A 16,168-nucleotide genomic window follows, 5' to 3' on the forward strand; every position below is an offset into this window, starting at 1 on the left:
GAACCAAATCCCGAAACATATAACATATAACATACAAACTAGCATACATCGGGCTAGCCCCGGAACACATAACACATAACATATAAACTAACATACATCGAACTTGCCCTGGCATCAGACCGAGGCCCGGAACACATAACACAAAAATATAACGTGCATGAATCACAAAGACATCACGCATACATAACTACTTCTCGGGACCGCCCCGACATCGGGCCGGAGTCCGGAACACATAAGCTGCATCGGGCTGACCCCGACATCGGACCAGAGTCCGGAACACATAAGTTGCTTTGGGCTAACCCCGATATCGGACTGGATTCCGGCATACTATAACTACATAAACAGGCCGACATTGGTGCCTTAGACTCATTCCTACTTGAGGAAAACCCACCTCACACTGTTGAAGTCCTGCTGACAAAACCCTAGCTGCTGGATGACAGATTCCTGAATCTGTCAACATCAAAATAACATCCAATTAATAATTGGGTCCCAACACATACCTATAAGTCCATGCTTGGGGTAAAAGACTGATTTACCCCAATCTTAGCTTGATTCAAGCCTAAGGCCCAATCCAAAGGCCCAAAAGCCTAATTATGAACCAAAGTCCAACATATGGCCCAATTTTCCAAATTAGACCCAAACCTCTACATGGTCTTCCCTTAAGGCCCGACCATTTAGTCCAGTCCAAACATTTGGCATTCTAATGACCCAATATCATATAATAATCAAGGCCCAAACTATTGCCCATCTATGGCCCAATTTTCCAAATTAGGCCCAAACCCTCATATGGCCCTTACCCTAAAGCCAATCTAAATATTCTAGTTCATATGATCATTCTTAGATGGCCCATTAGTGGCCTAATTACTAAAACCCAATAGAAAGGTCAAACTTAAGGCCCAAGTGAAATTAGGGTTTCACATAAAATGACAATTAGGGTTAAATGTTTCTCACTTAACCCATTAATGATTTAATCCATTAAGTCCACTACTCTACTAGATAAATCAATAGAAAGGCCAAACCAATAGTGTCTTTTACTTATTTCCTTCTTGCATTAAAAAATATATGGATCACAAGTGTAATTCTCAAAATTTAGAACTCCAGATCATAAATATAATTTATGCAAATAAAAAAATATGAAGACCAAAAATATAATTCTGAAAAATTAAAACTACAAGGACAAAAAATATAATTTAATTCTCAAAATTTAGAACTACAGAATGTTAGACAAGTTGAGAAAAAAAAGAGAGAGGAAACAAAGAGGCGTCCCACATGGCCAGTTGAGAAAAAAAAGGGAAGACTTAATGCTTATAATAAAGAAGGGAAGCCTAACAGCTCAAATGAACAAAAACCGGTTTAACTCTTCCCTAGGCTTTGTTTGATCTTGTTTAAAAACTAAGTTCTTCGATTTAGACCGGTTAAAATCATCAACACCAAGGTACACATAATCATAAATTAGGGTTTGTAAAAAAACATCCAATTTTAGGTAGCAAGTACGTACATACAATTACTAATTTATTCTTTATTACTTTGATAGGAAAATGTGTGTGGAAAATATTTCTAACAGGCCTAACATATGGTGCCAAAATGGGTTTTCCCATGGATCATATCACTCTTCGGTATAAAAAATGAGTACTATTTTTGACCTTCATCTCAAACTTTGAATTCTGTTTTTGATAGTTAATTTTCTTGTTCCTTTTTGAGTCTTTGTAAGCATGCACTTTGAAAATCCAAATATAAACTAAATGAATCTATTCAATGTATTTTTATCTAAATTTGTTGATCTGTTTTTGGCCTATGTGGGTCGAGGTGGATGGAGAAAGAAGATAAAAATGTAAAGTTATTGGGTCTTAATAGTCATTTTTTTGTTAATCCATTAAGTCATTTTGTCCACGATAGATAAAAAAAAAAAAAAACCCACCATATATCGATCTTAAATCAAAGCATATAACAAACACTTTGTTTCATAAATATACCATTTATGTTTACAAGATTCACCATCCCTCCTACGATCTTTCTGAATTTCTTCTAACTGTGCATCGATTAGGAGTCCTATATACATTTCTTCCTAGCCTGAATAAACCGAAACCAAAGCAGCCACCTAACTGTAGTTCTTCCGACGTCATTTGACAACCTTCATATCTTTCAATTGCTTCCAACTGAACCACCACCTCTTTCATCTCCGGCCTCTTTCCAGGGTCCTTATCCCAACATCTCTCCATCAAATGAGCCAAGGATCTTGGACAATCCATTGGTATGCTTGGTCTCATTTCCTATAATCAAGCATTATCAAAAACATCTTAATATTTCTATACCAAAATTATATACGTACAAATGCGCACCTGGTATATATCTGGTGTGAGATTGTCTAGATTATACGTATACGCTATATCACAATTGTATATCTCCCACAAGCATATACCAAAGCTATAAACGTCACATTTCCGCCCATATGGTTTTCTGCTTACCACCTACAATCATCCGGAATTCTCATTAAATCATGGGATTTAAACAAGGTGAATATAAACGAATTAACTAACAACTTAATTCTAAACAAAGTATACCTCAGGAGCCATAAAACCGCGAGTTCCCCTTTCACCAGTTGTGTACAAAAGCTCTGATGGTTCAAAAATCGATTCTCCAAAATCAGTATGTTTTATGGTCATATGTTGTTTGTCAATAAGCATGTTCTCCGGCTTCACATCGCGATGAATTACTTTTTTGGAATGAAGATAACTCAACCTTTACATATAAGATCATATGTCATGAGTAATTTGGGTTTGTTAAAGATTGAGAATCTATCTGTTTTTTCCATACCCTTTAGCAATATCAAGGGCAAATCGAATAAAAGTTTTGAAGGGCAACTTCTTGTTTCGATTCTTTAATAAATAAGATCTGAGGGAGCCTCCTTTTACATATTCGCAAACAATACAGAAGTTGCTTTCGGTTTTCGTTTTCTTGTTCTTCTGTCGGCAATTTTTCGTCATGGACATGGTTGCTCCGATCATCTGAAGTTGTTAGACAATTAGATATTGTAGGACACGTAGGTCATGCATGAATGTATTAGGTATAACGTATACATGCATGTATATATGTTCTTCCATTTTTTGTTAATTATACTATGGAAATGAAACAAACGTACCTTGGTTATGTTTGGATGATCAAGAGTTTGCCATACATTAACTTCTTTTATGAAATCTTCCTTAAGGAAAGCCATTGAAGCTTCCGTGATCTTCGTATCACCAAAATCAAGAACTTTCACTGAATTAAAAAAAAAAAAAAAACAATCGATCAAAACCCTAAAACACGAAATGAAACACCCTTAAAATCAACAAAAAAACAAAACAATTTATAATTATATACAGGATAGAGTTGTCAAGAACATATACCTGCTACAGTTTGGCCATCGTAGGAGCCTTTATGAACAACACCGAAAGATCCACGACCAATAACTTTGCCAAGAAGAAGCTTTTGAGGATCGATTGTTTCTTGCCATTGTCGTTCAACGACGATACGATGAGATTGCAGCGGATTGAGTTGATTCTTAGAACTCCCCCATAACGGAAACAACTCGTTCGGCGTGAGTTTTGGTTTCTGAGGTTCCTCCATATATGCACGAAATGTGTTTTATGGGTTGTTTTGTATGATTAACAAACATTTATCAACAGAAACCGACTATTAATCCACTTTATCTTTGACTGTGAATATATATTTTCAAATTCTTCCTTTTATTTAGTACTTTAGAAATTAAATTCCGTATCTATATTGCATATATCTAGCTACTAGTTAACAGTTTTTGGACACATGCTATCATCTAAGAACGGTTAAAGCTTCAGGATAAAATCTAAACGGTAAAGAATGATTAAATCAAATGCTTTTCTTCCATTAGTTACTCAACAGAATATATCTTATTGGCGTTGTTTTAAAATGTAAAATTATATCACTATTTATTTATGTGAAACCCTTATTTCTGAATTTATAAGCCATTGGTGGTCACTAGTTTTCTTCTTTTGGTTACTAAAATTTAAATCGATATATTTAATTTTATCTTTGAATTAAGTATATTTACTAAAAAGTGATATACAATTACCTGTATCCCAAATGCCAATTTGATATACAATTACCTGTATCCCAATTGCAAATTATAAATGAATATATTTACTAACAAGTGAATGGATTTAAATGAGTATATTCATGCGCATGAATGAATACATTACTAACAAATGAAATTCAAGTTTCAATATTCAGTTGATTTTACATTATATGTAGAAAAACTTAATCGTTTATGAATGTTTTTTTTATGATTTTTATAGCTTAATCGTTAATACAAAATTATGAATGCTTTGAAAATTTCCCTATATATATACTATATTCATTTGTAAAAAATACTTGTATTTATTTATTAAAAACCTTTATATATATATATATATATATAAAGAGAGAGAGAGAGAGAGAGAGAGAGAGAGATATTGTAGTGTCACAGAATATGGTTTTCATTTTTATGTTACCTTTATTGTTGAATTTTCAAGTTTTAGGTGTAAAACAAAGGGATAATGACTTGAAAAGGTAACGAACTTTCGATTTTGTTCACATTTAGTCACTAAACATTTTTTCGTTATCTATTTGTCATTGAACTATTAAAACTTTTCACATTTTACCCTTATAACCGGCTGTTACCGGTCATAAGGGTAAAATATGAACAGTTTCAATAGTTTAGTGGCAAATAGATAACGAAAAAATTTAGTAACTAAATATGAACAAAATCGAAAGTTTGTTTCCCTCTAAAAAGTTCAATGACTAAATGTGAACAAACTTCCTCTTGTATTAACTTTTAACAAATTATTTATTTTTGTTTAATTGTAGCAACATTTGTTGATGAAGAAATCTATGAAATAAAAAATAAAAAATAATAAAATAATAAAAAAAAAACCCGAAAAATATATTTAAAAAACGAAAAACCAAAACCAAAATAAAAACCAATGGTTTGGTATTTTCAAAAATAAAAAATCACAATTTTCCAATCTGATTTTGGTTTTACAAAAATTTAAATTTCGGATTTTCATATCTAAATCTCTCCCCCTTTTCTATCCAAAACTCCCCCTTTATTGCATGAGAGATAGAGAGGGAGAGACATGTAAACACCTCTATATAAGGTGGATTCATACCACATGTAGAGGTGTGCTTGAGAGATGTAACATTGAGAGTGTTAGTGTGTGTTAATTATGTAGATTTAGATCTAGATCTTTTTTTGTAAACACTTTTCATAATCGAATGCATCTCTTAAACACCCAAATCACTGTGTTCTTTGTGTGTTCGTTAATTCTGCATGCCAAATCAATGGTCATAATTCACATCAGTGAGAATGATTCATTTTTTTGTAAAATCAAAATCAAATTGGAAATTTTGATTTTTCATTTTGGAAAATGTCAAACCATTGGTCTTTTTTTCGGTTTCGGTTTTTTGTTTTTTTTTTTAAATATATTTTCAAGGTTTTGTTTTTTTTTATTTCATAGATTTCTTCATCAACAAATGTTGCTACAATTTAACAAAAATAAATAATTTGCTAAAACATAATACAAGAGGAAGTTTGTTCACATTTAGTCATTGAACTTTTTAGAGCGAAACGAACTTTCGATTTTGTTCATATTTAGTCACTAAATTTTTTTTTCGTTATCTATTTGCCACTAAACTATTGAAACTGTTCACATTTTACCCTTATGACCGGTAACAGCCGGTCATAAGGGTAAAATTTGAACAGTTTCAATAGTTCAATGGCAAATAGATAACTTAAAAAGTTTAGTGACTAAATGTGAACAAAGTCAAAAGTTTGTTACCCTTTCAAGTCATTATCCCTAAAACAAAAGGACTTATATATATATATATATATATATATATATATATATATATATATATATATATATATATATATATATATATATATATATATATATATAGGGTTAGGATCAAATATGAACTTCAAATATTGTATGAATGTATAACTAATTCTTATCTATTGGATTAAAAGAAATGAAGGGCTGAGATATGATAGTACATATTATTAACATGTGGGAGCATTTACTATATAATTGCATTTATTTAATTGTAATAATGGTTAAAAAGTAAATATGGAAGGTGAATTTTCATGGGATATCAATTTAAATTTAAATTTTTTTTATTTATTTATGTACTGTAATTGTTTTTTATACATTACTCAGAAAACATGAAACATATTTCTTTCTTTAAAAATTAGATTTTCTTTTTCCACCACCTGTAATATTTGATTTTTTTTCTTGATCATGAAAATAATTAAGAGTTAATTGTTGTGGCTTATTTTATGTATTTTTGTGCTTCTGAATTATAATCTTTTAACAATTCTCATGGTTGATACAACATTAAGAATCATTTTTTTAAATAAAACTTTTTATATATCATGAAAATCGTTAAGAATCGATTTATTAATTAAAACTTCATGTTTGATGATAAGAATGGTTTTGAATGACTTTTTTTGTTAGAAATTCTTGTAGAATAAGACATTAAATAGATGTCATAGTTGATATTCTAGAAGAATAATTTAACATTCTTAAAGAATAAGACATTAATTCCAAGTGTGTAACCAACATTCTTGAAATGGTAAAAAATAGATAATATATTTGAAGATTTACATTTGAAATCAATATTAACATTTCGATCTCTGTTCTTTAAAAACCACTTCAATTCTGCTTTCCATTTTTTAATAATCTGTTTTGTTAAGAGTTTTATTCTTCAAGAACAAATTGTAATTCTACATCACGTTTAAAAGTTAGTTCTCACTCCACACTCCATTTTTTCAGCATTAAAAGCAAATTATAAATCAATATTATAGATGTGCAAAAGAAAAAAAAAACTAAACATATTCTGCAAGAATGTGATTAGATTCTTAAATAATATACAAAAAAAATACCACATTTAGAAACAAAATCCCTAAAATTATTATTTTAATTTCTGAATTCATTTTGTTTTTTTTATACTTATGTAAAGGCAAAATGGTTTAGGCTCATGTAACTTTTATCAATTGACGTTAGTGAAATATAAAAATCTTTTTTTTATATAAACAATTAATAAAGGAAAAGAATATATATATGAGACATACTTGATAATTATCGTATGAGTTTTAACCATGAGTATCCTTTTTCCGATTGAATATTGATTTTCATATAAATAATGAAGGAGGACTTTATTTCGCTTGTTAATATGTAACCGATATCCCTTATTTAAGAGGAAATTAAATGCTTTAATTATTTTCTATAGTTAACTATATCCATATTAGTTAATATTTTATTTTTTTCTTAAATTGTGATTGGTCTTTACATTCATATAATATTTATTGGATGTATATGAACCTAACTCTCTCTCTCTCTCTCTCTCTCTCTCTCTCTCTCTCTCTCTCTCTCTCTCTCTATATATATATATATATATATATATATATATATATATATATATATATATATATATATATATATATATATATATATATATATATATCACTATTTAATTTACGTACGTGAAACCCTTATTTCAGAATTTATAAGCCATTGGTGGTCACTAGTTTTCTTCTTTTGGTTACTAAAATTTAAATCGATATATTTAATTTTATCTTTGTATTAAGTATATTTACTAACAAGTGATATACAATTACCTGTATCCCAAATGCCAATTTGATATACAATTACCTGTATCCCAATTGCAAATTATAAAGGAATATATTTACTAATTAACAAGTGAATGTATTTAAATGAGTATATTCATGCGCATGAATGAATACATTACTAACAAATGAAATTCAAGTTTCAATATTCAGTTGATTTTACATTATATGTAGAAAAACTTAATCGTTTATGAATGTCTTTTTTATGATTTTTATATCTTAATCGTTAATACAAAATTATGAATGCTTTGAAAATTTTCATATATATATATATATATATATATATATATATATATATATATATATATATATATATATATATATATATATATATATATATATATATATATATATATATATATATATATATATATATATATATTCATTTGTAAAAAATACTTATATTTATTTATTAAAAAACTTTATATATATATATATATATATATATATATATATATATATATATATATATATATATATATATAGTTAGGTTATTATATTCTAACTATATATTGTGTGAATGTATGAATGATTGTGGGCCAATCATTTTACTTATTTTAAAAAAGTGATTAATACATATTATTGAATTAAATATAATTGAAAAATACCATCAAATTTAACTAGAAGGGTATTTTAGTCAATTAATATAGATTTAATAAAGGAAAATTGCATATTTTATGGGATCATAGATTCTATTAATTTTAAAATCCGATTTTACGAATTATAAGGTTTTTAATTCGGACATTTTTACAGAATATGTTTGAGTATGTTCAAAAATAAAAAGATTCTTGAACCACAAAATAATAAAAATATTCTTGAACATATTTCTTGATTATGACTTTAAAAATTTCTTGTAGATTAACAAAATTCTCGAACCATCAATTTTAAGAATTAAAACAAAAATTATATTAATTCTTATAGAATACATGTAACAATTGCTAAGAATTACATTTATTGTTAAAGAATAAAACTAAAAAACTTTCAAATCGGGGAAAAAAACATCAAAATCTAACAAATACACTAATTCATTCTAAAAGAATAATGTTGCTAAGAAACACTTTCAATTTTGTTGTCCGTTCTTCAAGCATCAACTTCTGTGAAAACAAATCCAATTGTAGTTTAGAATCTAATAACGCATTAGCAAATGATAAATAAAAAACTATATTCCTTTGGAAAAATATGTGGACTTGTTAACTACACCAAAACCAATAACCAAAGTTTGTAGAACATGTATAATCAATGAGAAAATATCCATATTCCATTCCAATAGAATTAGAATTTGTGTTTCAATTCTGATAGAATTTGAATTCGTGATTCCATTCTGATAGAATTGGAATCGTATAAAATACACAAACCGATTTAATGCTTCTAGAACATCAGAAGGGGCGAGATTAAGTTCATCAAGAACTATCCAATGACCATTTCTAATTACTTTAATCAACACCCCTTCTTGGAAAACAGGTTTCACATTTGCATCAGTTATATAAGAACCTAAATACTCATGTAAATTAGTGTGTTCATGGTTGTTAATTCGAACAAACTCATGCCTAGTGATCGCAACAAAATACTAAACAAGGCTAGTTTTTCCACTAGATGTGGGTTCCTGGAAACTCAAAATTGAAGTTGGAAACATCATCACCCACTGTCATCATGGAAACGGTGGCCGGAGGTGGCTGTAACCACCGTTATGGTGGTGGTGGTTGCGGTTTTTGATTAGAAAGAAAGAATAAATCAAAGGAATATCGAAATTAAGGTACCTTTAATGAAGGATCCAATCTCAATCAGCCCTAGGTCGAGTTCCTTTCAATCAGCCGCAGGTGGCGGTTTTCCGGATTTCGTCAGTGTGAGGTCCATAGACATCGGAGGTGTTGAGATGAGTGACGCCGAAGTTGACGGTGTGGTGGATGACTTTGATAATCTCTTCTTCAGGTTTGGGAAGTACATAGCCTTGAGATATGACCATACATCCTAGTCAAACCTCTATCCCCTGTGATCCGAGCTTAATTCTTCTCACACCTGACATTTTCTTCCTGCTCTTTTTGTTGATTCAAACCTTTTAAAGATGTTTAATTATGTAGAATCGTAACAAAATCAAATTAAGGAAATCTGATCAATATGTACTGCGATTGCTGAATTAAGAGATTATGAGAGAGATCCAATATTCCAGCAAGTCGATCAATCGCTATGTGAATGGTTGTTGTTGCGACCATTTATAGAAAAAATGAGAAGCAAATCGTGAATGCAAACGAAGAAAATGAAGTTGGGTTGATTTCGAATTGAAGATATGAAGTTGCTATGGTCGGCCGATGGTAAGGGTGTGAGGCCGATTTATGAAAGGGATAAATTTAGAGTTAAAAAAAGTCAATTAGATAAAGATGGGAACGACTCTAGATATAAACCTGGAGAAATTAGGTTACAAGTCAATACCATGATTATAGGGATTATTTTTGGAAGTTATTAATCATATTACTAAATTATCCTTATTTATTTATTTAATTATTTAATTTTTTATTTAATTTTGATTGTCCCACATTTATACATATAATCACACAATAATTACTTTGAACACCTAAACATATATATATATATATATATATATATATATATATATATATATATATATATATATATATATATATATATATATATATATATATATATTGTAGTGTGTTCTTGTTTTTATGTTACCTTTATTGTTAAATTTTTTAGCAGCAAAACAAAAAGATTTAATTAAGAATATATATATATATATATATATATATATATATATATATATATATATATATATATATATATATATATATATATATATATATATATATATATATATATATATATATTCTAGGGTTAATATGATAAGAACAATTGAGTTATTATCTACTTTTTTTTTTTGGAAATTTTTCAAGAAAGTGCCTTAAAATTTGATCTTATTAAAGAATACGTAATCATTGGTTTTTTATTGACACTTAAATCCTAAATATCGGTAAACGTTTGCAAAACCAACATTTTTCTTGTTTAACGCTTAAATTATTGGGTTTTTAGGCGTAACCGTAAATAAAAAATAAAAAATGGTTTTTTTATTAATAAGGTCAAAATTTAGAATTCTTGTGAAGATTTCTCTATATTAAACAATTGCAAGGAATTCCCCTAACCTTTTATCTTATAAAAATACCCATAATTAAGAATTTATTTTGTTTATCCGGTTAACCAAACCAATTAAACTGAATCTTATTTCATTTGTTTAGAGTCACTTTAAAGTTATATTGAAAGTTGATTAAACCCAATCAAATAAACCAAAATCCGGTTATACAGGTATGCTATACTTTAGAGCCATCAGTTTAATAGTCGCAACACATTTCTACAACCTTGTGAATCCTCGCCTACTTATGGTATCATATCTCATTTGGAAAAAACTATACCAAAACATATATTTAATCCATAAAAATTTCTTTATTTAATCTAAAAGCTATATTTATGTTACACCCCCGAACCAAACGGCGGAAATGTCTGGGGGCTTGGATGACTTCATTTTTGTAGTATCATCACATAGTATATAATTGAAACATAACATCATGGTTTTCTCAGTGAACATCCTGGTGATCTCCGTCACCGACTCTGAATCCTGCTTCAGCTCCAGGAACTTCTGAGCCAACCTATATCTCTCTCTCTCTCTCTCTCTCTCTCTCAACCCGTGGAACATAACGAGTGCTGAACATCTCTCGGAACTGATCCCAAGTAATCACAGCCCATTGCGCATCCGAATAAGATCCCGTAGTCAACCTCCACCAATCCTTCGCCCCGAGCCTCAAAAGGTTCAGAGCACACCTCACCTCTGATTAGCAGGGCATGAACACGTGAAGAAACATCCCTCCACGTTTGACAACCATCTCATAGCAACGATCGGATCCTGAACTCCATCGAAAGTAGGGGGCTTCGTATTATCGAAGTCCCGATACTGAAAACCTCGACCGGTTCCTCCCCCTGTCGCTGTTACAGCCACTGTAGCTGTCGCAGCAGCCGCCTCCGCAAGAGCGGCATAGCGCTCATCAAAGTACTCAACCATGGCGGTCTTGATCGACCCAAACATCTCCGGAAACTCAGCTCGGAACATAGCAGCAACCTCATCATGCAGTATCTCACGAATCCTGGCATCCAATTCATTCGTACTCATCTGATCAATGACCTCGGGTGGTACTGATCCATCCTGATCACTCTCTCCTGATCCCGATCCCGAACCGGATCCTGCCCCGAGATGTCTCATAATCGCCATACTGAAAATATGCCACACGATATTAGGCATTCCTCATAATAACCCCGAGAACTAGCTCCCAACAAAACCCTAGGGGTTGTGACTTCCTTGATACGCGTATGGGTCCTGTGCTTTCAGTAGTACGGGCCCATACTACGTTCCACACCTACCCACATTTGTATCAAGTATCACCACAACACCCTAACAATAGCATATACATAACGGACACTCGATCCCCACTCCTAGAGGAGCACCACTATCCCATAACTGACCTACCGGTCTCACGCAACCCTTCCATCCATGAAACTTCCATCAACCCTGCAGCACTAGTGTATGCTATTCATACATAACGATGGACCCTGTAGACTTTCGAATATCCAATCCTACCCTAAGCTCCCAATCATACAAGAACAGAACATAAGGCCAAATCAAACATTATAAGATCTTAATTATGTATAACCATGATGCATACACTAAATAACTACAGTAATGATGTCAATTTCATACAAAGGAAACCCTAGGCTAGCAGACATCATATAATCAGACAATTTTATCATGCAATTTGTCACACCCCAAAACCAAGAACGGCGAAAACGTTCTGGGGCAGAGGACGTCATGTACAGTATCACAACAATGAAAGTAGTAAACAAGCAACAACATCATCCATTGCATTAATAATATAATTTTAATACAAGTGTTCTGACAAATTATGATAAACACTAAAGTATAATCAAAATGAAAGATGAGTCTTGAACGAGCTCCATCTTCTCTAAACCTTGCATCGGTACCTGTCTATTAATGACCTGAGGATACAAGTATTTTGAAAGCGAGTATCAGCTTTAAAGCTGGTGAGATCATAAGTATTTTAGTGTCTTAATTTATATGTAAGAAATTGTTTGTATATGAACTGTAAGTATTGAAAATGTATATGAACTGTAAATATGAAAATGTTTGTAAAACAACTTTAAACGTTTGAAAAATCCTAGAAATCCCTATGATTCCTACTATTATATAAGGGTGTCTTCTACCAAGACCTAACTGTTCTAAATGTTCGTTTCTTGTAAACGTGTGTAATTTTCCCAAGTGTAACTATCATTAACAAAATATAGTTTGTACATTTAATGTTTAAGTGAAATGATCACTAAATATATGTAAAGGGTAAATTAATGTAGTACTGTAGTGTTGTATTATAGGAACTACTGCTGTACTAACTACCTTAAACCGGATTTATATTAAGGTATCATGTGATTAATTGTACCATACTATCGACTAGGTAACAACGACAAATGTAGGTCGTAAAAAGGTATGACGTTTGCACCCGCAGACCTGCAGGTCCGGCTGTAGCTAGCAGCAACGTGTAGGATAGTCAATCCAGTATAGATCTATATGCAAACTCACGATCTCCCTCCAAGAGACTCTGGCAACAACTCGGGCCATGACATTGAAGGCATGCTCCGATACAGTGGATCACAATTTTGTCAACGTATTCATGTATATGTAATGTATTGATACTCGTTCTAGTATAGTTGTATATGTTCTTCTTCTAGTACAGTTGTATATGTTCTCTTTCTAGATGTATCTATGTAAATGTAATCATGTAAACATATCTATGTAATAGTATAGTAATGTACTGTAATGTTCTGCGTGTGCTAGCTGTAATGTGTGTTCTCTCTCTACCTAGCATGTATAGTAATATACTGTGTGTACTAGCTGTAATGTATGTTCTCTCTATCTATCAAGTATTGACTCATGAATGAACTGACTCATTGTATGGTATCGCGTTCTAGTAATTGTTCTAGTATCTTCCTAAACTACCCATATGGTAGCTTACTAGTAATTTAACTGTTACGGATGAACATGGATGTCTACCCTTGCTATCCAAGGGCATTGGATGAAATGGAAGGACCTTTATGACTATATATGTACATATGATATATAACTAATATTTAAACAACCTTCGGACGGATACCCAATGTCCCACCAGACCACATCTCAAGCGCGAAAAGGAAATAGGGTGGATAGCCTTCCTAAGTCTTTTAAACATTTCTTATATAACTATACATATATAGGCATGCAATTGATAATATAAAAGCATAAAATAAGTTTTGTAAAACCTTTGAACATAATTATTATCTAAGAAAAAGATTGACTTGATGTCAATCTATAAAACAGTTTAAGTATAAGGAAATGGTTGGAGGAAACACAATTGTAAATGAGTTTGAAATGAAACATATAGTGCAAAATAAGGAGTTTTAAACATATAAAACTTTTATGAATAGCATATGAATAAAACTATTTGGCAAGACAGCTAATGAGTAACCAATCATTTGAATGCTGCTTATTAATCACATGTGATTGATATAATAACTAGCATGATTCTACTTGTATCCCCCCCCCCATAAAACATTTAAAAACAGTTAAAACGTTGATTAAGGGGTATGAACTCACCTGTTGCGAGTGGATCGGAAGGAAGTGTCGGATAAGTGTTTGGTGTCAAGTGAAGACTTAGACACGCACAAAGATCCTAATTACATATGAGGACATATGTATATAAACAATTAGTCTTTAAACAACTAATAAACAAGTCAAGACACTCTAGGACATGACAAACACTTTGTATAAGTGTTATAAGTGCTAAGGAATGCATCTAAGTGTTATAGGGAAAGGCTAGTATGATTGGGGTTCAAGGAACACTCTTAAAATGAGTTTACTCCTTAAGGACCAACACCCCTTGAGTTTACGGTCGTAAACTCTTGGGTTTACGGTCGTAAACTCCTAACCTTTTGACCATTTGTTGTTTTGAAGTCTTCTAAGCTATTCCAAGCATTCCTACTTCATGATTTAGCCTTAGGAAGTGTTGTGTGGCATCAAAACACTCCTAAATGGAGTTTATGGTCTAAGGACCATTTCTCCATGAGTTTAATACCTTAAACTCATGAGTTTACTACCTTAAACCCATAAGTTTGGTATTTGGCGGTTTTCAAGTCCTTAGCTCAAACATGGCAATAGTCTAGGTTAGATTTAGACATAAGGAACAACCGTGGGACATTTATGGGACTTTTACACATCATTTGGGGTGTTTACGGTTTTGGGAGATCCCCAAACCGTAAACACATAAAAATGTATGATTTTGGTGCTTTTTGTGTGATAAACTCATCAAGGATGAATCTAGACAAGTTCCTAAGGCATTGTGAAGCATCTAGGCACCTTAACACACCATTTTGGCCCTAAACTTGGTGTTTACGGTTTTGGGACCTCCCAAAACCGTGAACACCTTTAACTTGGTGTTCTTGGGACTTTTCCTTGGTATAAACATGTATAGCTAGCTTTAAATGACTCTATGATAGAAGTACTTACATTGTGGAAGCTTGAAATGAACTTTAAGTCCAAGAACACTAGTGTTGTTCTTGGTGTTTTGGAAAAACTAATCAAAACACAAAAATGATTGGATGAATAGATGCACAAACACTAGATTAAGTATTAAACCAACTTGAAATGGTTAGAACACTTACTAGTTTGAAGATATAGAACAAAATCAAGGATGATACTTGAAAGGATATTTTGGAGTTTACTCTTTTGGTGTTTGGGGAGTAAACTCAAGAATGACTAGTCTTGGGGAGTAAACTCATGGATAAGCATGAGTTTACGGATTTTTGGGATGATTTTTCGACCCAAACAAAATAGTTTGGCCGGGAACTTCTAAGACGCGAGGTGTTTGCGGTTTTTAAAATTCAAAACCCGAGACGACACTTTCTTTCACCCGTTCGTTTAAAAAATAATATTAAAATAATCAACGAACTTTATTTTTCCCAAAAACAAGTAAAAGTGAACTTGACTTATAATATGAAGTGATTGAATTTTAGGGTTTGATCGAATGAAAATTTCGGGTTGTCACACAATTCCTGAAGATCCCTAGCCTAGTACTAGCATGTTGTTCTAACATATCACATAATCAATAACGTGTATGGTATTTTGGGGTCTACTTACTGGCTCTGGCTGATCGTACCCTCTGCATCCTCCTTTACTTATTTCGAAAAACCTTTTGAAAACCATTTTGAAAATCCCTCCTTGCTTTGAGACTGGATTCACACGAATGTTCCTCCAATTCACTCAAACCAAGGCTCTGATACCAACTTGTAACACCGATAAAATTTGAGCCAAATTAAAACATTTTAATTCATTCAAAAACCATTAAGTTCATACATCCTGTTTTCAAAATGTAACACCGTAAAAATTTA

General features: G+C 31.5%; 1 protein-coding gene across 1 annotated transcript; it reads right to left on the bottom strand.

Moving 5' to 3' along the window:
• Positions 1-2,003: 2,003 nt before the first annotated feature.
• LOC111888357 (serine/threonine-protein kinase STY13) lies at positions 2,004-3,606 on the bottom strand. The gene is made up of 6 exons (XM_023884544.1): positions 3,387-3,606; positions 3,140-3,258; positions 2,815-3,005; positions 2,562-2,739; positions 2,340-2,468; positions 2,004-2,270 (listed from the first exon to the last, which is right to left on the bottom strand). Exons 1-6 carry the CDS (start codon positions 3,604-3,606, stop codon positions 2,004-2,006), a joined length of 1,104 nt encoding a protein of 367 aa, XP_023740312.1.
• Between the last annotated feature and the right edge of the window lie 12,562 nt (positions 3,607-16,168).

Source organism: Lactuca sativa, chromosome 3 (assembly GCF_002870075.4).
Source record: "Lactuca sativa cultivar Salinas chromosome 3, Lsat_Salinas_v11, whole genome shotgun sequence".
NCBI lineage: Eukaryota > Viridiplantae > Streptophyta > Magnoliopsida > Asterales > Asteraceae > Lactuca > Lactuca sativa.

Bases quoted from the DNA above. Each gene is read 5' to 3' on its own strand.
- LOC111888357 (XM_023884544.1), bottom strand. From the start codon at position 3,606: ATGGAGGAACCTCAGAAACCAAAACTCACGCCGAACGAGTTGTTTCCG. The intron at 3,259-3,386 runs GTATATGTTCTT...TTTTTAATTCAG, and splicing joins CGATGGCCAAACTGTAGCAG to TGAAAGTTCTTGATTTTGGT. The intron at 2,740-2,814 runs GTATGGAAAAAA...TTATATGTAAAG, and splicing joins GCCCTTGATATTGCTAAAGG to GTTGAGTTATCTTCATTCCA.